Raw genomic sequence first — 22774 nt, 5'->3', positions numbered from 1 at the left:
AAATAGAGTATTAAAAAGGAGTAGTGTAGGAGCAATATTTTCTCCCAGGTGAGAATATGCAAACCCCCATTTTAACATTTTTAATTTTGCAAATTTTTTTTTTGTTTTTCCAGCTAATATCCTTTAAAAATCCTTGCAGACAATATTAAAAGGACACTTTAGGCCCCACTAACATATCATTGTTAGTGACTTCAAAGCAAAGGCTTGGGAAAGTTTTCTCCACTGTGCATTCCTTCTGGACTCTATCCCTTACTCAGAATACATTAATTTGAATTACATTTGGAGAACATAATTTTAAACTAGATTAATTTTAAGGTCAACAGATGAAAAGTAGACACATACAAAGAGACTTTGGCCAATGGAGGGAATAACTAAGTCCCCAGACTCTACAGGAAAGGAATTATTTTTAAAGGCTGTTCAAGTGTCTTGTATATTTACTAATATAATATGAAAGCAAATATTAAATATCTGGGGCTGTAAATCTACTCAGGGTCAAGGTGGCCCCCAGTGTTCTGTGAAGTAGCCTAAGGAAGCCTGCTAATCCCTCAGATCACTGTGATAGTGTGTGGATCAGTGACTACAGCAGACATCCCCTACATTAATGAGGTCCCAACATACTTGTTTCTGCAATGTGTGCAAGACAGAGAAGCCATATCCATGTGACAGCCATCTTAATTGGCAACTATCATTGACGGAGGCCAGAAAACTCAAACCAAAATGTTAGGTTCATAACGTGATATCCACATCTAACCCCCAAAACTGTTCCATCCAGACATCTATTTATTAATGTTCTCTCCTGTGCTGAAGGAGGTTTCCAAGTCAAACACTTTGTGATGGATTGGGACAGATTTGACTTTAAAGAATTAAGTGTGCTTACTTATAATTCCATAAAGTCTCTACTTTATAATTCATGTTTTTGTCATCAGTGAGATGCACAGTGATCCGGTTCTAATGCAAAAATATTTATCTCAACAGAGTTTGATTAAATAAAGCCAACATGTGTCATCCTGAGCTCAGAATTCATTTTAACTTTCAAAACCAGAAGAGAAGTGAACCAAAGAAAAGAAACAAACTTTTACACACTATCATCTCTTCTGTCACAAAAGCAAAGCCAGAGCTTCTATTGGGGGCAAAAGCAGGACTTGACTAGGACTTGTACCCTGCACCATGCTCGAATTGCTGGGCAGAAGGTTGAGTGTTACCAGTCGGTTGGTGATGTTTTGGGGCTTCATCACTTCAGACTGTTCTAACGTGGAGGATGTAAGAATTACATTAGGGCCTTGGCCATAACTCCCTGAGAGTCCCAGAATTTAGGATTGGAAGGTGATCATGTCCAGATAGCAGCTGTACCTTATCTATTTCTATATACCCCCCGAAGCAAGTGCAGTGTGGGTACTCAATAAATAGTAGGTGATTGCACATACTTGTGGAATGACCCTCCCACATGGGGCAGACATCCTCGCAACAGGGTCTTTGACAGATGGGCATCTGGCACCTGCTTCTGTGCCATCTATTGACAAGTATCTAATGATCTCCTGAGGACATTCATTCCCTTACTCGGCCCCACTAATTGTTAGAAAGTTCTGTCTTATGTTGAACTGAAACTCACTTTCAAGTAATGGGCCTCCACTGGCCCGAGTTCTGCCTTCTCCAACAACACAAAATGAATCTTTTTAGTCTTCTGATAGTTCTTTAGCAATTTTAGAAAAAAACTAGCAGCCCTTTCCCTGTTATGAGATCATCCTGGTCATTATCGTCTAGGTATGAGTTAGAATGTGAATATTAATGTGAATGCTCAGTGGTGCCAAGGATGGAAGATAATATTCCAGATAAAAACTGAGATTGATGCTATTATACCCTATAATCAGATCTGACACTGTGAATGCAAGACAAACTTTTAAACTGCAACACATGTGATTGCTTCCATGAAGCATATTCAACAATGTGTACCAGGCTTCTTGTGTTGACTCCTTCCAGATTTTATTTCTGAACCAAGAATCCGATCATATCACTTCCTTGCCTAATATTCTTCAATGATTCCCATGACTTTCATTCAATCAACAAAAATTATTAAGTTCCTATTATGTGCCAGGAACTATACTCTGTCTTGGGGTGCCAGAAATGATCGGGGAAGCATGGTCCCTTCTCTCATCAAGCTTATAGTCTGAGGAGATGTGTCAGAAAACCATTAAACAACTAAGAAATACAATTTCAGATAAAGAAAACAGGTAAAAACTGATTGGAAATGAAGGTCATACATTAGTCAGATCCTCAGGGAAAGCCTGTGTGAGGAAGTGAAATTTAAGCTAAGACCTGTTTGATGAAAATGAACAAAGCACCATAAAAGTAGCAGCAAACTTGGTTTTGCTTTCCCTCCCAGTGAGCTTTTTGTCATCTGCAAATTGGAAACGCATTCCCTCAACTCTTCACTCAAATCACTTATTAAAATGTTGCCCGGGACAGGGTTGAGAAGGGAACTTCACGAACCTAAGAGAGTTTCCTGCTAGTCTGTCTCTTGCAACATCTAATTTCAAGGACTCTGCAAAAGCAAACAATATGCTTCCAAGACTTCGAAAGCAAGGCAGAGTTTGTTCCCTACTACACACCCATAAACAATAGAGGTGACAGTGCACTGCTGTTCTGGGGTTGTTTTCTGCTCCAGGGAAGCCACCTAGTGAGTGCCAAAGGAACCAGCCCCAGCTGGAGGCTCACAGCAGGACACTTCAGCCCATACAATTCAAACTTCCTTTCCCAAAGCAAAGGCATAGACGCCTTCCCTGGACAGCTTGCCTTCTCTAGTAGCATATTGTTGAGTTAGTAGATGAAGCCTGGTAGAAGCCTGTGCCCTACTGTATACATGTCTACATACAAGGGGTTTGAGGCCAGTGTTCTAGAAAGGGGACAACTGAAAAACAACACCTCTATACAAGATCACTTTACCTTGTCCCTGGGCCTCTGTGACCTGGGGGGTGGGGGTGGGGAGCCTTCCCTGTGTTCCTCATTTGCAACATACTATCTCTGAAGGAGAGACAACTTTCCCCAGCCCTTACCTTTAGCTAGAAAGACCTCATGTGAATACCCAGCACAAATCCTGTATTTAGATTACAGTTGCTAACCTGTTAAACATACTCATTCACCCAAACTCATATTCTGCAAGTTTTCTTGCTATGTGTCCTCTAAATACAGAGTGACTGTTATGATTATGCAAGTTTTACTTTGCACAAATATAGAGGACACCCTTGAAATAAAGTGATTATAGATTTGCTTAGTCTTTGTGACCATTTCCCAGAAAATGTAAAGTATTTTGAGGAAAGGGAGCCTCATTCAGAATGGAACAAAGACACCAGGTGGGCTAGCTGAAGGCCTGCTTCATAATCTCCCATATAAGAAATGACTTTCAAACACAAGCTACTCACGGAAATTCAGAACAGCACTGTTTCTAAACGTGAAAGAAAAATGTCTGTCATCTAGACTCTGAATGACTGTCGGCAGGAGAATGAATAAATAAATGTGGTGTGTTCAGGTATCAGAATACCATAGATCTATTTAAAAAGATGAATTAAACCTAAGTATCAACATGGGTAAGTTTTCAAGAATGTATCATTGAAAATGGATATGTATAGAGTGACACCATTTATGTGAATGCTATGCACAAAACCATATATACAAATAGGTTGTGGCTACATACATTTGTAGCAAGACGCCTATTTGTAATACACACGTGGACACACATCAATTTCAGGTTCACAGTTATCCAAGGTCAGGGAGGGAGCAAAGGAGATTTGGACAAGAAGGGTACAAAGGGGGTCCACCACGGTCATTTTCATTTATTTTATTTCTTTTTTTTAAATGTAAAATATGTGTGGCAAAATATGAACATTTGTTAACTCTGGGTCAAAGTTATATGGGAACCTGTATTTTTCTGTATGCTTGAAATAACATAAGTGAAAGAGAAAGGCAGTGAAACTTCATTTCCCCAAAGGAGTCACTCTGTTGCTTCCCCTCTGATAATGAGATCCCTATTATTCAGCGGCTTTCCAATTTTTCTTTTTTAAGCAACAGTCTTCCTTTCAAATGAAATTTTTTATGGGTTCCTAAATCATACAACCAATAAAAGCTGAGGTGCCCTAGAGCCCCACTTCCTCACCCTACCTTTATGCAAACTAAGAGTCTCCAAAGAGATCTCTGTGGAAGCCAGGGCTCCAAACAGCACAATTTGAAACTACAGATGTAATTAACGGTGAATCCCTTTGAACCTGGACTCCGGGACCCTAAAAGCTAGTTTCCAAGCTTTATGTCAATGATCCATGGTCAGAATGTTTGCATTCTCCCTTTTCCCTTCTTCTTCGGCTTCATTGGCTGGTAACCATGGCTTTTTATCTAGAGCCTGAATATTTTAATAAAATGGCCAATCTTCAATAATTGACAAAATGTAATACTTCTCAACAAGTTGAAGCTGGCATTTCTTAACTGTCCTTCCTACCATTATTCTCAATAACAGATTTAACAGTGCTTGTAGTAAAGCAAAAAAAATTTTTTTTAAATAGTAACACACAAAGAAAATAAGTTTTTTCAAGAAGCACATCTCCCTCAAAAGGAAAGCAAGAAATGACTTGGGAGTGAATGCAATTACACATATGTATAAGGGAATACAGCATTAGGAATGTCAAAAGTCAGAAAAATAAGATACATCAAATAAACACCCTTCAACCATTGACCAACACAAATATTTAACATGACGTTTCTGTAACTAAGGCTGCATCAGTACAAAAAACTAGTAAAGATATTTAAACTTCAATTTTGTGAATGTTCTTAAGTTTTAGTATTGTATTTATATTAACACATATTCATTGGTTTTGCCAGATGGTCTTATACTACACTTAGGAAAATGTCACATTTTGTTAAAGAAGCCTATTCAATAAAACATTGCAATTGACCATTCTGAGATACCAAAGTTCAAACCCATGGTTCCCAAAAGTTTCAAAATAGCCCTAGAATGGAAATATGGTTTGTCAAATATGAAAATGTTTGTGGTAGTTGAATAGATACAAGTTTGGCGTAGGTAAAGCAGCAGTGATGGGGATAACATTGAGTTACTGGCTTTTAAAAAATGTGTATGTAATGAGAAAAAATTACTTTGGGGAGAAATAGTAGTCACATGGAACTTACTTTATTGACTAACTGACAGCTACCTCGTGAGTTGAGTCTCAGAGAGATCACAGGATTAGAGTACAATGCTAATTGTTGCTTTCTGGCTCTGCGCCCAGGCTTCTGCTCCTCAGCTAGCGCCCACTCTGACATCACAAGCATACTTCTACATAGTGATGGGAGCACCCTCACCAATCCCGCCTTCACACCAGGGTCAAGCATTGTCTGGTCCTGGAAAGCAAAATGAAATTTTCACCAGCTTGCGTCCCCTTGGCCTTGCTCTCCCTTTAAATGAAACAATCATCCTCTGTCTACTGTCACTGTTGTGCTTGTGGAGTAAGTACTGAGGATGGCAGCTGGGATGTGAAGGACATTATGGAAGAGAGACTGTCATGAGGAAGAGGGATTTCAGGGCAAGGCAGGGACTTAAAGGCAGGCAGAATGAGGCCAGACAGAGGAAAACCAATGAATACTATGTCCTATGGTGATCAATTAAATGGCTAAAATCAATCTGCTTGCCTGAAAATGTACCTTTTTAACTGAAATCACAAAGGGAGAGTAACAGTGATAATTTTTTTGAAGAGACTACTTTTAACACAAGTCAGCTGTTAAGCCATCTTTTAAAGCAGCATATGACTTTATGTGGGGTGGGGGGTGAGGGGATGAGGTGGGGGGATGAGGTGGGGGGAGAAGGTTGGAAGTTCAAAGGACCACAGAAATGATAAAATGCATGGTGAAGTTTTCATCAGGAAGGTTATATAGCCTAAGAAGCCCAATGAAAATAAGTCTAAAGCATGATTGGATAAGAGTAAAGGTTGATGAAACACCAAGATAGATTGATTACTAATGTCAGTTGTGATGTCCATCTCTAGAACTCCATAAGTAAAGAACAGACAACCCTCAAGGCTAGATTTAGTTACTCATCTGCACAAAATCAGATGGGATGACCAGCATTATTACCTTGCGATAAAGAACATGCAAACAGAGCCTTGTATAGAGTATCATTTGAGGACTTTAAGGATTACTTCTAGAATTTCCAACAGGTAATAAGTCAACACATTGGGTTTGAGAATGGATATAAGACCAGTGTGAAGTGAATCCATCCAGCAAATGCCCAGTTTATCTGTAGGGAGAGTTTGGGTTCCAACAATGTACAATAAACTCTCTATTAGCCAGACAGTCAGGAAGTAGTGTTCCATCTAATCAAATATTTTTTGTTAATTGTTACCACATGCAGAAGGATTACAAATTTTTAAAGAATGAGAATAAATTAAAATACACTTAACACTGAAACTAAACTGATTATAATTTAATCTTTCTCTAATTATTCAGAATGCATTTCAGGGTCATCAAGAGAAGCATAAATTATCAGTGCTTGATGACTGTGCAGGAAGTCACAGTTTTTTGAAAATCCTGGTTAATAGATGCTGGGTAACAAAGAATTCACTGCAATCGTTATCATTTGGGGGATTTATGTGCTAGGCATTTTGCTGTAGTATGAAGTATGTCATTAATCCTCACCAAAAGTAAAATTTCACAAATGATGAACTGATATTCAGAGTAAGACTAACTTGTCCAAGGCCACACAACACAAAACAATGTGTGTCAGAGCCAGGTTTTGAATGCCAAACTATCTGTCTTTAAAGAATATGATCTTTCACTATGTCAAGCATATCCTTGTTGTGTAAAAATATTGATAAAAAATGTGCTATCTGTAAAAAGCTTATGCACAATGGGTCCCGCTGTTTTCTTCTTCCAGGAATGCTGAAGGATTTTTCTTACCCAATCTCAAGATTCCTATCATGTATTCATGAGGGCAGGAAACTTTGGTCATGAAATATTTTTGAAGTTTCTCTTTAAATGAAAGGCCAACTGGTCCTTTAAAGGATCCACAACACAGACTGAACATCTTTGGAAGAAACATGTTTGAAGAGACTAAACCAGCATGGCCTCAAGCACAAAACAAAATGATTTACCAATTGTAAGGTTTTTTAGATGAGTAAAAAAGACTCCAAGGCAAACTGTTCCTCAGGAGGAGTTTTATTGGCTACACCCTCGGGCAAGGTTCCACGACTCCAGAGAGGGGGAGTCGGGGAGGTCGTGCAACTGTTGGGTGGTGAGGGTTTTTTATAGCCTGTTAGCAGGGGTGGGAGAAGTCCAGATAATAGGGGCGGTCTCTTGGCTGGAAAGTCCCAGGCGGAAGGTTTCGGTTTCTTGCCTAAGTTTCTTGCCTAAGTTTCCGTTTCCGCTGATGTATTCACGGTATGGGCGGGAAAGTCAGCCATCTTAAGAAGTCTGCCAATCTGTGGCATCTTTGCCCTACCTCTCAGGCGGCCCAATACCAATAAAGGCGTACACACTTAATACACACTCATGTATTCATATTTTATACAGCGATCTAATTTTTGTGTTATTTTGCTTTTTTCTTTAATGTTTATTTATTTATTTTGAGAAAGTGTGTGTGAGCAGGGGTACAGCCAAGAGAGAGAGAGGAAGGGAGGGAGGGAGGCAGGGAGAGGGGGAGAGAGAGAGAGAGAGAGACAGAGTGAGTCTCAAGCAGGCTCTGCACTGTCAGTGCAGAGCCCAACACGGGGCTCAAACTCACGATCGGTGGGCTCATGACCTGTGCTGAAATGAAACGTTGGACACTCCACTGACTGAGCCACCAAGGCACCCATTGTTTTGCTTATTTTTAACTATAAAACATATTAGACTTGACCATTACTCATGAAACAATGTGGCCATTTAAAATTATTTAAGACTTTAGGCTGGGTTTAAATCTATTAAAGAAATGAATTCTACCTGTTAGGGGAGAAAAAAAGTTATTTAATCAACAGATATGATGCATCCTTCCTCCCATTATCTACATTTAATCCCAAACTCATTCATGTTTTTCACTTGAAACATTTGTGGTCTCCTATTCCCCTTCCCTCACCAGCGCCAATTAAAATCTTCAAGGTTCAAATGCCTTTTCTTCCTCCACCCATAATGGTTTCACTGATCTCTAAAGCAGGCAGTGATTCCTATAATGGAATTTCACAAACAAGGGGGGCAATGTGGCTGAACTTTAGAATGGTACAAATAATCTCAGGCCATGATACTATTTCATTAGCTAATCTCACTCATACACAGGAGACTTTGCTGTTGCTGAGATGACCCTATTCAAGGAGACAAGACCTCCCTTCCCTTCCTCTGCACATAGCATTTCCAGATAAGCCCTAAGAATTTCTGTCTATTCCAAAAGAAACTATTTTCATCTCCAGCACCAAGCTGATATTTTCATCGTATTGAAGAAAAAGCTACCTCAATGATAACTTGGGGTAAAAGGAACCCTGACTGTGCTCGAATGCTCCAATCAGAGAAAGACACTTGCTGGATATGAAGCTTCTCCACAGAGTTATGGTGGGAAGGTAATTCTGAAAAGGCTGCAACTTGATTCTTCTTTCTAAGTCAAGATCTTACCCAGACACAAGTTTCACGCTCAAGTCAAATCTAAGGAAAGTGAAAATCACTGCGCTGAGTAACTGAATTAAATTGTGCATTTAAGGTGGAGCTTAGAAATCATACTTAACTGTTTTAAAACTTGATAGTTTAGGTGGGGCTTGCCGTGATCATGTTTTGAAAGGTGATCCTACTACTTGTGATTTTAACTTCCGTGGACTTGTTCACCTGGGGATTTTACTCTCAGGCTTTGGACTGATTTGTTCATTCTATTTCCTCCCTGAGATTTATTATTCTCTACAGTAATTTTGTTAAACTTGAATCTGAGGTGACCCTTCTGACTCTGAACTTCAAGGGATTACTTTCTTGGGGGAGGAAAAGGGAGGTTCATTTTTGATATGAGTGAATAGAAGAGGAAACACCCAGATTGAAGGTCAAGAAAATGTTACCTGGAACCTGAGTCAATATCAATAGAAAGAGTTCATTGAAGAGCAAGGTCTTATTTTATGCCCAGCTCAGAAAGGCGTTCTCATTGCAAATTAAGTAGCTGAATGAGAAGAATGAAGAAAGTTTTAAAAAAAAGATATTAATTATAATTCCTTTGACTTAATTTTATAGCCTAAGAAATTATCAAGAGTTCTAATAAAATATGATCCTTGACATACCTGCCTAGGAAGGATATTTATAGGGTCACAAAATTCTTAAACTGGAAGGATCCCAAAAGAACGGCTAGTTCAACACTTTTCTTTTTCTTTTTTTTTAATGTTTTGTAAAAAATGTTTATTATTTCTTAGAGACAGACAGAGCATGAGCAGGGGAGGGGCAGAGAGAGAGGGAGATACAGAATCTGAAGCAGGCTCCAGGCTCTATGCTGTCAGCACAGAGCCCAATGCAGGGCTCAAACCCATGAACCACAAGATGATGACCCGAGCTAAAGTTGGAGGCCACCCAGGCATCCCAACACTTTTCTTTTTCTACTAAAGAAATTGAAGCATGGAGGGGTTAAGTGTATTTAAATAGTTTAAAAATCATCAACATGTATGTCAATTACTGTCACAGCAAAACCAAGTTTAATATCAGAAGGGTATAATTAGCACCTATGCGTAATACCAAAGCATGAAAACTATTCTCATAACAGCACAAACGACCTACCATTTCTTTAAAAAAGAAAAATGGTGGTATAAATCTAATATTTTGTTAAAATTTCCAGGAATAATTCAGTTTTCCTGCTAATCAAGATTCAGTTTCCTAATCAACCATTACACCTTTACTGACCAGCTACTGAGTGACCCTAAGTATGTAACTCAAAGCCCCAAAATCTAATTCTTGTCAGAATAAATAAATCTTTATCAACATTGTTCCTGCCTATGATTCCTTGTACTTTTGAATAACTTCCATTTCTTCTGAGGATGGTTTTCTTTCTCACTTCCAGGGATTATAATGGGTATTGTCTTCAAGCATCAAAGTGTCTCTCAACTCCTATCTATTTCAAGTGTCTTATTCAACAAGTGCTTCATTGAAAAAAGGCCTGCAGTTGTGTAAGGAACCCACAAATCAGTTATGGCACCAATTTTTAATGTTTTTATTCATAATATTGCTGATTTTCTTCTACACAGCTATTTTTCTTCTTGCCATTGAAAAAATAATATAGGATGTAGTTAACCAGTTATTCACCCAATTATGAATCTGGGGAAGCTGGCGGAAACAATATATATGTTACTATATAGCAACTGACCACTATACAATGTCAAAGTTACAAATAGGATAAGACCACTGAGAGGAAGCCTATAAAACTGGTGAGATTAGCACTGCTTAAGGTCTAATTACCAACACTGCAAATCCAGACACTTGTTTCTTTAGTGCACCCAGAGTCAATCCCCACTGATGAATCCACAAGACTTTGATGTACAAAACATAATGTCAGTGTATTAACTTATGATGGGGACTATTCATTTGCAAGCACCAAGAAATTCATGTAAAGTATCTTGAGTAGCAATAGCTAATACGTGTCCATCCACTTCTCCCTATGTTTTCCATGAGCTCACAGGGGTCCAATAGAATCTTTATTAACACCATTTTCCAGGCAACCCCTGCCAATAACACGAAGATAAATTTTACAAGTCTGTTCCACAGCAATGCCTTGTCATTCTCTAGATAACTAAGAGGCCAGGTAGTAATCAAATTATTTTGGAGACCAGGAAATAAGAGCTAATATAAGCAGGTACTTGAAGACCACTTCACCATGGCCCAGGGGAAAACCTGAGAAGTTCACCTTCTCTCAATTACAAAATTTCTCTCATTGCCTGAATATTCTAGCATTGCTCTTTCCTGAAACAGGTTTTAAAAAAATCATTATCGGGGTGCCTGGGTGGCTCAGTTGGCTAAGCGTCTGACTTCGGCTCAGGTCATGATCTCATGGTTTGTGGGTTTGAGCCCCGCATTAGGCTCTGTGCTGACAGCTCAGAACCTGGAGACTGTTTCAGAAAATGTGTCTCCCGCTCTCTCTGCCCTTCCCCTGCTCGCATTCTGTGTATCTTTCTCTCTCTCAAAAATAAACGTTAAAAACTTTTAAAAAAATCATTATCTCTTCAAATCCATGTTTTTATTTCCTCTGGATAACAAAAGGAAAATAAAAGTAGAATTGCTTTATCATGTGGTAGCTCTATTTATAATTTTTGGAGGAACCTCCATACTGTTTTCCGTAATGGCTGAACCAACTTATATTCCTGCTAACAGTGTAGAAGAGTTCCCTTATTTCCACATCCTCACCAACACTTATCTCTTGTCTTCTTGATGACAGCCAAGAGATATATGCACTCCTATGTTTACTGCAGTGTTATTTACAATAACCAAAGATATGGACAAAATCTAAGTGTCCACCAACAGATGAATACAAAAAGAGGTTGTGGTGTGTGTCATGAAATATTCTTCCATGAGAAAAGGGCAAATCTTGCCATCTGTGACAACAGGGAAGGAATTTGAGGGCCACATGTTAAGTGAAACCAATCAGACAGAGAAAGATAATGACTATTATGATCTCACTTATATAAAGAGTCAAAAAAAACCCCAAATTCATAAATACACAATAGAATGGTAGTCACCAGGGGCGCCTGGGTGGCTCAGTCGGTTGAGCGTCCAACTTCGGCTCAGGTCATGATCTCGTGGTTCGTGGGTTCGAGCCCCACATTGGGCTCTGTGCTGACAGCTCAGAGCCTGGAGCCTGTTTCGGATTCTGTGTCTCCCTCTCTCTCTGACCCTCCCCTTCTCAGGCTGTCTCTCTCTCTCTCTCAGAAATAAAAAGCATTAAAAAAAAAAAAAAAGAATGGTAGTCACCATTGGCTGGAGGGTGAGGGAACTGGGTATAAGTTGTTTAAAGGTGCATACTGGGAACTAATAATAAATTCTGGAGAGCTAATAATGCACATCATAATGATTGTACTTAACAATACTGTATTATAAACTTCAAAGTTGCTAAGAAACTAGATCTTAATTGTTCCCACTACAAAAAAAGAAATAATAATTATGTAACATAATAGCTGACACTATGGTGGTAATCTTACTGCAATATTTAAATATATCAAATTAATGTTGTACACTTTAAACTTACAAAATGTTATGTCAAACATATTTCATTTAAAAATCATTATCAAATCCTTCCTCTTTTTTTCACCTTTTTCAAGATTCCATTGAGTCTACTCTTCATATTGAAAAAGTAAATTTTCTCCAGGTAAATTTTGTCTCAATTATTTTACAGGTCTCCTTTATAGTTATGAAAATAAAACTGGGCTTCTGTTTGCTGCTATATCGCACAAAAACTACTGGACAGATAAATGGAGAGCGTAAGTTTGAAATCATCTTAAATATTTTTTTAAAAGGCTTTATAAGTAGTCTTAAAATTCACCTGGCCTGAAGTAGTAGGGAACTTAAGTAATTATACCCCAGAGCAGTTGAGACTGAATTAAAAAGAAGCACAAAATAATACCCATCTGTAGGAGCAGAGCATAAGCATAGACTGCTACTGAAGGTAATGGCAAAGAACAGCTTTCAGTCAAAAAGCACAAGGGCAGATTCTGTGATGTGTGATGGAGCTGCTTCTCAAATGGGCAACTCCAAGAAACCTGTTCCCATGAAGCAGATGTACCAGGTTCTATGTTTCTAAGAGAGTGTGTCTGCTACATGGTGTAGATCTCTAATCATATCAATAGATGCATCACCCAGATAAGCCTGGCGAAGTAGCTTAACAACCACCACCTATGTGTGTGTGCATGTATGCATGTGTGATTCTGAGCATTGCCAAGCTCTACACCAGTCATGCAGTCATAGTACATGTTCTCTAAAACCCCTAAACTGATCATACCATCATAGCAGTTTAGAAATGTGGAGGAAAATAAAACCATTGAGCCTGGGACTTGCAGATGAAAGTACTGGATAAGGAACACCAATCTCTTCTCTTTATAATGGAGAATACTGAGGTCCAGATTATGGACTTTTGGCCAGAGTAACAGATGTCCTTAAAAGTAGAAGGTAACTATATCAATATGAGAATAATATCTAATATCTTAAGGTATTCAAAGCATACAGAGAAATCATGTCATTTTATTTCACAGCTGACTTTGGGTTAGGCAGAATAGTAATTAGCATTAGTCCCATTTCACAGGTGAGGAAGATGACATTCACAGTTCTAATGACAGCTGACCCAAAGGCACCCCACAAGAACACAGGACCTAGTCTGTCTTTACTCTCCAAGGCCCACACAGACTTTTTATTCTCTCATGATTTTATATGGAGAACAGAAGGCAAAGGTAAGTGTGCCACGAAACAGAAGTAGGGAGAAGAAAACAGGAGATTAGCTGGCATGTCTCTGTTTAAGGTAAACTCTGGCTGTCTGAGTTTGTATGTGGTCTGAGTATGAAGGCTGATGGAGCACAAATGTATTGGAAACGGTTTTCTTTGTAACTTTTCAAATTCCACAAGTCTACACTCTAGCATGCACTAACAATTCCTGTGCACAGCCTTCAAATCTTGTTTTTTCTTTTTTATTCTGACCTTGACTAACTGTCATCCAGTTCAGCCAGGAGCAGCACTACCTAGGGAATCTGTATTTGACCACATATGTATCCAAAACTGTGAGCTCTCTGTGAGCTACGGGATGAACTGCTTCATAGGGGCTAAGTTGCTAAAGGTTTACTTTGAGAAGCAATAAAGCAACAGATATGGAGTGGAATTCTATATTCAGGTACTTGGGTTTCTATTCTGAGCTTGCAATGGATTTTTAATTGGTTAGTTCTGCTAAAAGGTCAATGTATTAACCTTTGAGATCTTTCCTTAATTCTTAGGATTTTTTAAATGCACATTTAGAAAAACACAGGTGCTTAACACATTTTGTCCAGTTAAATGGGCCTCTGTGATCTGAAATTGACATAGGCAGGTGGCTGCCAGGTCTGCACTACTTCGGGAAATGGATGTATTTCTCCTTTACTGGCTCTCCATGGGAAGGAGGGGTGGGGGGAGGGAGGATGCTGACAGACAATAGCAGGGTGATTCTGTGCTCAGCATCCTGTCTTGGTGGTATACCCAAACTGCAAGATTTATAACCTTCTTGTTACAATGCATCAGCTTCAACACTTTCAGTGAAGTCTTCAATAACTTCGATGACATCTTGCTGAGGGGTTTTGTCATTAAGAGCCTAAAGCTGGTCATTAACAAACCTTCTCTGCAATCATCTACTGCTGTGCTAACTCAGGCATGGATCTGACTGGAAAGTTGAGCTGGCTCAGAAACTTTCCAGAAGTCTGCCTTTTCCCCCCCTCTATGGGGTATATTTCTTTAGGGAAAGAAAATACAGTTCTCAATTATTTAATCATTTATTTCTCATTACCCATTGGCTAACTCTTCTCTGACAGACACGAGCAAATTCAACAAATGTGTAGAACACCTCGTACATGACAGAAATGGCAGTCAGGGCTGAAGATATAATTGTGAAGAAGACATGGCCCCGTTCAAAAATTAGCGATCATTTACGGAGTCCTTTGTAATGTGCCAGAATCTATTTAGGCTTTACAGGCATTACCTTGTTCGTTTGTCAGATGCGCTTATTAGCCCCACTTTAAAGATTAGATAGCTTAAGTGTTGTCTGTTTATGAATTTTCCCCAAATTATTGAGCATGTGAGTGGCAGAACCAGGCTTCAAACCCATGTCTTGTCTGACTCCCAGCAAGTTCATGGACTCCAAACAACAGGATCTGGGCCAGGAAGAAGACAAAGACCATGGCATTCCAGGCTGAGGGAAAGATCATGTGCCAAGCAAGAGGCAGGCACATGCTGGGCACATCCTCAGGCATGTGATAACCAGGTGGGGCACAGACTCCAATCCCCTTTCAGGAGAATTTAGGTCACGTCTAGAGCACTACTCACTGGGGTCAACCTCCCCTGCTTCACACACTCCCTCACCTCCTCTGCAGCTTTCAGATGTTTGAGGCATCCACGTGTATGTGTTTATGTAGGAACTTAAACTTTCCTGCTGTCTGCTCTGGAGCAGCAAGGACTGGGGTAAATTTTACGAACATATCTGAGATTCATACAATGCGAAAAAAGCTTAACTCCTTGACAATCACTGCTTTCTGAACTTAAACAAAAATTCACGTTGCAGAGCAAATCCAGCCACCCAGATGCTTGATAGTCGTTTCTGCTGCCAATGATTTAATTTTTCACCTAATCTGGCAACCTCTTTGATGGAAAGAGGTTGAAAATAATGAATGGAGGGAGGCTGCTTTCTACTCCATAGGAGTCAACTGTAAATAGCCACAGGGCCAACATTATAAGACTGACTCAGAGGTTCCCTAAAAAGAATGAGGGAGAAGCCTGTAGACATGGGGCAATATGCTGCTATAACAATTACTTGGAGAGAAATTTGGAAAAAAAAAAAAAGCCTTAGGATGACATTTTTAAAATGACAATTTAAAAAACTTAGGGTAATAAGTATATTCTTAACAGCACACATTTTGGAGGTCTTGGGTGGCTCAGTGGGTTGAGTGTCTGACTTTGGCTCAGGTCATAATATCTTGGATCATGAGTTTGAGCCCGGTGTCAGGCTCTGTGCTGACAGCTCTGAGCTTAGCCTAGAGCCTGCTTCAGACGCTGTGTCTCCCTCTCTCTTTGCCCCCTCCCACTGGTGTTCTGTCTCTCTCTCAACAATAAACATTAAAAAAATTAAAAAGAGTACACATTTTGTAATAATAATTATTATTACCGTTGACTGAGAGCCTACTGTGTGCCAAGCAATTGCTGGTTGAGGGCGGTTACATGAAAGCTCATTACATGGAATTACAACAACCCTGTCAAGGAACGTGTTAATCCATTTTTATAGATGAACAAACTGAGGATTTGGGAGGCTGAACAATTTGCCAAAGGCCCCTCATTGAATAATTTGCAGAGCTGAAATGTAAGCCTAGTTATAGGTTATTGCAAGTTTGTTGTGTCTCTACTGTGTTGCTTTTCTCTTATCTATACCTACTTTAATGAAAAGCAATCTATTTAAACACATTTAAATAATGCAATGATTAAAAAACCATTAGCTGATTTCTCTTTTTTTTCTTGAAATGACATTTTTTCCTTGCTCCCACCTTTCCCAAAAGGAAACAAAAACATTAGCTTACTTTTTACTGCTCAATTAATTGCTGTGGGATTTTACCTGAAGAGATCAGTAAGACCTCCAGGCGGATGTCATTGATCCAACTATAGTGTCATTATGTGCCTGTCCGTATGTGTGATGTTAGAGAGAAGGCTTTGTTTGTGGGGATCACAAAGCCATCATCCATCTGACTCTGTGGGTTCTGGCGGGCTCTCACTTGCAGCGCTTCCCACGAATGTATTCCTTGGCCTGTTATTATTTTAAATTGCTCACAGGGTACTTCTTACTAGTAAAGTTGTTGCCAGTCGAGATCATCACCACCACCTCAAAAGAGTCTCAGGAAATCGATTAGTAAATTAAACTTCAATCCCCTGATGAGAGGCAGGGTAGGGAGTGTCTGAGCTTTGTCCAAGGTCACAGGACTGACTGGCCCCTGCAGAGGCAGCATGTAGCAACTTTATTCAAGTCCAGAGCATCAAAGTAAGGAACAGGTTCTGCGTGGTAGGACAAGTAATCACTCTGAGTCAGAAAGCCCTGGACTCACAGATCTTATCAAACACCAAAATAGTAGTAATGGTAATGATAATGCACACACTCTGCTTGGTTCTAGGAGGTGTGACTTAGTAGCTTTGTGATCTTGGGCAAATGACTTACCTAGCCTCTTTGAAACTCAGCTTTTTCATCGGTAAAATAGGAGCAATGACCTCACCTCGCTGTTTTGAAAATGAAGTGATATGATGGTATCAGTTAAGATTCTTTTTGTTCCAAGTGATAGAAACCCAGTCAGATTCAGAGGAACCAGACAGAGCACTTAATTATAATAAACAAAAGTAGTGTTTCTCAAGAATGTGCACACAGTTGGGTCTGCAGAAAAACTGGAATTAGAGGCTCAAGTGCCACTCTGAAGCTCTCCCTATTTCTTGTCTCCATGTCCCTTGATGCACCTGCAGCCACCCTTATACTACTGCTTAGCATCCATGGCAGGACATAGCCACCAATGGCCCACAAAATTACATCCCCCTGCCAATTCAGGCTAAGAGATAAAGTGACTGGCCCAAATTCTAAACCTCAGGGAGGAATTGGAATTGGCCCAGCTCACGTCATGTGCCTACATTCAGACCAATCAATTATATGTTAACAAGGAGCAGGATTGTATTTCACTTACATTGCTGTCCCTAGGATAAGACTGAAGACGAGACAGATGGATATTTCAGAGAAGAAAAGGGATTAATTACTAGAAAAGAGAGTTTTGCCACAGATTAAATAATTGGTGTCCACTACAACAATATATAAGAAATAGTTATCACTATACTCACTCCAGAATAGATACACCTTACATATCTTTTTTTTGGTCAATAAGTAGATTTCTGCACATTTGAAAGGCTACATTTTTCCAAAAAGCAAAACATTATAATATGTGTTAATGACAATGAATATAGGTCATCTAATGTTAAAAATCAGAAGGGAACATAGTACTGAGAACAGTTAATATTTTAAGTGCATAATATTTTTTCCATATGTTTAAAGACACAATTAAAATTCAACAAGTAGAAGAACAGAATTTTGTGTCTAGTCTTAGTCTCCTCTCTTACCCCTCAGAAATCCAAATCTGTTCACATTTTCCACTCTCACCTTCAGTTATTTTTCTATCTTTAAGTTGTCTTTGTTAGTGGGTCTACCAGTGAGTTTTTAGTGTTAAGGATCTAACTGTATTAAAGTACATGAAACTATTTCAAAGAGCAATGAAATGCCCTTATATGTTAGCACTAAACAGAGCACCAGGCTGGAAATGAAGTAAGCCAATTTCTATTTTTCTCTCTTTTTCCCAGAAATACACAGAACAATTTTGGACAATCCATTTGTGGTCCTTATATCATCCATAAATCTGCCTGTTGGTAACCAGCTTACTTTCCTCTTAGGATGAAGCTGGGAACATCAATGGATTAACTATGAATAGGGTCATTTACAGGAAGAAAGAGAGTGGAATCTTGGAAAACTGGACATTTCCTTTTTACTTTATCAGAAAGTGAATTCCTACCTAGAGAAAGAATTTGTTTTGCATGTGATACGAAAGAATTATTTCACTTGGATCAAATTGTAGGAATCCAATTGCCCTCTGCCAATAAACTCCAAGCCAGAGTGAGGGATTGAGTACCATATATTTTAGGTTTTGGAAAGAGACCATTATGTGTCACTTTCCAGAACTCCTTCTGGCTTATTTCAGTATATTACTGATTAATTTTGGGAAGACTAATTCTAGGACCATTCAATAGAATGGTATGAGAGAGAAGTGTGCCTATCATGGTAAAAAAGGAAACTGAAAGTCTCGTTTTACATTGGATTTTGTTCCTGTGATATGATTCCTTTATCGGGAGGAGAAATTAAATTTACAAAGCAACAGCGTTCCAAGTAGAAGCTGAAATGGGGAAATTAACTGGTGTAGAAATGTGTGTTACCAGTTAAAGATTATTCCTTCATATTTGTTTTCAAATATGAAAAGAATTCCATGGGGGGAAGAGCCGCCGCCAGAATAATAATATTGTCTTGAAATTCACAGATTCTATATGACAAAAAACTGCTCCTAAATGGGGCTGTTAGGGTACAGCTTCACTGAAACATACAGTGTTGGAAGACCTGTTTCAGGCCAAGACTCATCGAAGGCATTTTAAAGTTTATTGCATAAATGCTTAATTTTGGTCCTTTAAAAATTCTGTCAATTCATTTCTTGGTAGTTAGGATATTGAAATATACACACAGACATGCCGTAGTTGGTCAGTGCTAATCTTTTTGCAATAACTAATGTTCTCTTCCAAGAGACGCCACCCCTCTGTTCATGTCACCTTCACCCAAGAGTCACAAAATGCTGAAGACAGTCGCTTTTACTTGATTAAATTTTAGAAGGTTGAAGCTAGGCCAAAATCCTCACCTTCCTCTTTCCTAAATACTTTTTCTCCTCTCTCTTAATTACATGGCTTTACACTGATTTACATGAATTTCAGCTTTCAAAATCATTGGTCTTTGCTGAATGCAAATAGGCACATGGGAAAATTATATTAAGTTTGCACAATTGATCTTTCCTCATTTCAAATAGTACCTTTGAGCAGTTCCTGAAATGTCTGTCTGAAATACTCCCAGCGCTGAGTGTCATCAAGAGATGCAGGGTCACCCTGGGGAAACCCATTCTCAGTGATGTAAATTACAGGGTTATTATACGTATCCTGGAACAAGAGAGCAGAAGTTTTATTCCAAACAGATGTAAAAAAAAAGACTCATAAAATCAGGTGCATTACCCTCTATCTTCTCTAAGCTACAACCCAAAACTAGTTTTCATCAAATTGCACTGACCCTATTAACTTAATTTTCCACGCACTGACCTTTTATGACTAACAATGGGAAAGCAAAACTGTGCAAATGTCCATGAAGACAGTCAAATGACTCTTATCATAATGAGAAGGCAGAAATATCTTTCTTCCATCGGCATCTGCTGATTGTCACTGCTCCTTAACCCCTTGGTCCCACCAACAGCTACATTCTCTATCTGCCCACAGCAAAGGTCCTAGAAATCATTAACTTAAAATTTTAATTTCAGCTACCTGGACACCATCCAGCATAACAGAGGCCCAAAAAGGGATCCAGTATTTCAGCCTTTAATGTGCCTTTTAACAATCACAGTTGTGACATCAGCCTGAAAAATATTTCTAAGCCACTCCTTTGACCACAACTGCCTCTAACAAAGTATCCCAACTTTGACCTTGGCTTGAAACCCTTTATCAGCTAGTTACCCCTCACCAACTTAAATCCTAATATCTCTTCCCAAGCCAACAAATATATAAGCTACTGCTTAAAATCATTCTTTTTCTAAGTTCTTACACATACACATGTCTGTCTTTCCATTTCTACATATTTGGGTGTACATAAACACAAACGTTGTGCTTTACCTTAATATATTTCAGTAGTTTACGTATTCCCCACGGCACCACATAGACCCAATCAAAATTTATCCAAGATGAGTCTGGAAAAATTTGAATCTCCACATCCTGAAGAAAACTCAGCTCTTTTTTCTTGTTCTCCTGGTACTTGACTAAACGAGTTGTATAATATTGCACAGCAAAGAAATCAGCAGTGCCCTTAATCATTCTCTTCTCTTCATCTGTAAACTCTGGAAGCCTTGATGATGGATAGCCTTGCTTTTTACTCATGAAGGCAATCTGAGACTTGACAACTTCTGGATAATCACCGTCAATAAATATAGGTTTAGCAAACAAATCCAAGGAGAAAGCAATGGCTCTTTTAGCAGCTTCCTGGTCAGACACTGAGTTGGGATCTGCTGGTTCCACCCAGCCAGCAAAAATTGCTAGGGACACCATGCCCTTCTGCTCTTTTCGGAATAAAGAGTCATAGCTGTGCCAGGATCTGGCATGAGCTCTAATCAAATTATGAGCTGCCTGATAACCTCCAGTTCCAAAGTGAGATACCCCAGGAGGAAACAGACCAAGATCATATGCCAGCAGGGCAAGTATGTTAGGCTCATTTATGGTGATCCACTGCTTGACTTGATCTCCAAAAGTACTGAAGCAAAACCGGGCATATTTGTCAAAGGATTCAATGATTGCCTCTGACAACCAACCTCCTTTATCTTCTAAGGCCTGAGGCAAGTCAAAGTGGTAGAGTGTCACTATGGGTATTATCCCATTAGTTAACAAATCATCAATGATCTTGTTGTAATAGTCTACTCCTAGAAAAGAAAAAAAAAAAAGGAAGTATGAGAAGTAAAGTTATTTTTAAAACGCTGACCATAAGTAATGATCCAGAGAGGATTGGGAATAATTTCCTAAGTAACTTTTATTCAAATAAGGTTTGTTACTTCCTGCGTATAATCAAGTAAAGGCTGGGAGGAAACCCGAAGAATACCAATGAAGAATGGCTGAGCAGAGTCGGGGATTGATGGAAGATGTGGAAGACGTGTGTTCTGACAGGAATACATTTGGCAAAGTTGCTACCACAGAACTTTGTGTTATTACCACATGTATTGAAATTATTTTATTTGTATGCTTGATTTGTCTGTCAATCCCACTAGAATACAAACCTCATAATAGCTGGGGTCTTATCTAAGTCACCTGTGGATCCCCCAAATCCTGGAACAATACCAGAAATTCAGTTGATAGATGTTCAATAAATAGTTGTTGAATGAATGAATGGTTCTCAATAGTATTAAATACAAAGTAAAAGAATTGATCCAGATGACTGACTCAGTGCTTCTCCAGATATACCAGTCTTATTGATCTAAAAAGGACACCCACTGAGCATGAATAAGAGCTCCCAGAATGAGGGTTACAAGGGCAGTTAGCCAGAGGTTTGGCATATTAAGGAACATGGGTGGGGACTTTGCTCTAGGATTCTGACATAGTCCATGAGATACCTAGCCACCTTCGGCTCTCAGCTAATTCCCCAGCACTGCGTGTTGGGGGAAGAGCTTTTAGGATTGTGGCAGAGTTCAGAAGAATGTTATTAAGTTGGAGATACTCTGCCTCAGAAACCAGTGCCAAGAAGATTTTGGGTCCAACCTAATAATGACTCCTAACTGGAAGAGCCTTTCTGAGGAGAGACTGATATTACTGCTTCATATGATTTTATGTCTAGGATTATAGAAGAAACCTAAGCTCAGAAGAGAGAAGCCATCCTGTATTCCTGGATAATAACTGTAAATTCCCAGGCAGAATTGTGTTGCATTCAAAGTTTGTTCAGAAGTAGGGTCCTTTTTCTCTGTTTTTTTTTTTTTTTAACATTGTATCCTCTGATTAAAACTAATTTAGGCTTTTGAATTTTTTTTCAATCATTAATTTATTCATCCCTCAAATGCACACATATAGAGAAGTTACTGTATGCTGGACTTACAAACATATGTAAGATAAATACTGTCCTTGATCTAAGGGAGCTTCAGTTTTAGTAGGACTACAGTTAAATTCACAATCATAATACAGTATTATTGGTAAAGATAAAGTACAGAATACTAATTAAGCATATGATAAGAGGTACCTATTCCAAACTAAGGCCATTTGAAAATCTACTTTGAAAGCAATATAACATCATGATTTCAAAAGTGAACTATGGCAACCAGCTGCCTAAATTCTACCCTAATTCCTTCACCTACTTAAGTGACCTTAGGCAAGTTACTTTATCTCTCTGAATTATCTTTCCCTGTCTGTAAAATCTGAACGATAATAGAAACCTACATCAATAATTTATTGCCAAGAGTTTAATGGGTTGATAAATTGGACATGGTTAGAAAGTTCTTGGCATCAGGTAAAGGGCTCAATACAAGTTCTCTATCACTTTAATAATTATTGTTATTGTTGTCATTAGTGACATCTCAGCTGACACTCAAATGAGGAGTATCAATTACTCACATAAGGCAAGGAAGAATGAGTGATCCAAGAAGAGAAAAAAAAAGGTAAATAAATATATGAAAGAGTAAGGGAGGTGTGGAAATAAATACGAACAAAGAGTCTATTTATTCAGAGCTTGCTGTAGCAAGGGAATCAGCCATCATCACTT

At 38.9% G+C, this 22774-nt stretch overlaps 1 protein-coding gene across 1 annotated transcript in view; it reads right to left on the bottom strand.

The window, feature by feature from the left end:
- The window catches only part of LOC144220294 (cytosolic beta-glucosidase), a 147372-nt gene that overhangs the window by 39944 nt on the left and 84654 nt on the right, over positions 1-22774 (bottom strand). The window contains exons 3-4 of the mRNA XM_077750468.1: positions 20158-20954; positions 19314-19437 (exon numbers count right to left, since the gene is read on the bottom strand). Of these exons, the coding sequence (XP_077606594.1) occupies positions 19314-19437; positions 20158-20954 (921 nt within the window). The remainder of the gene's footprint in view (positions 1-19313; positions 19438-20157; positions 20955-22774) is intronic.

This window comes from Crocuta crocuta, unplaced genomic scaffold, assembly GCF_008692635.1.
Source record: "Crocuta crocuta isolate KB4526 unplaced genomic scaffold, BGI_CrCroc_1.0 scaffold179, whole genome shotgun sequence".
Taxonomy (NCBI): Eukaryota; Metazoa; Chordata; class Mammalia; order Carnivora; family Hyaenidae; genus Crocuta; species Crocuta crocuta.
Note: the sequence above shows the minus strand (reverse complement) of the source record. Positions and strands in the feature narration are given on the sequence as shown.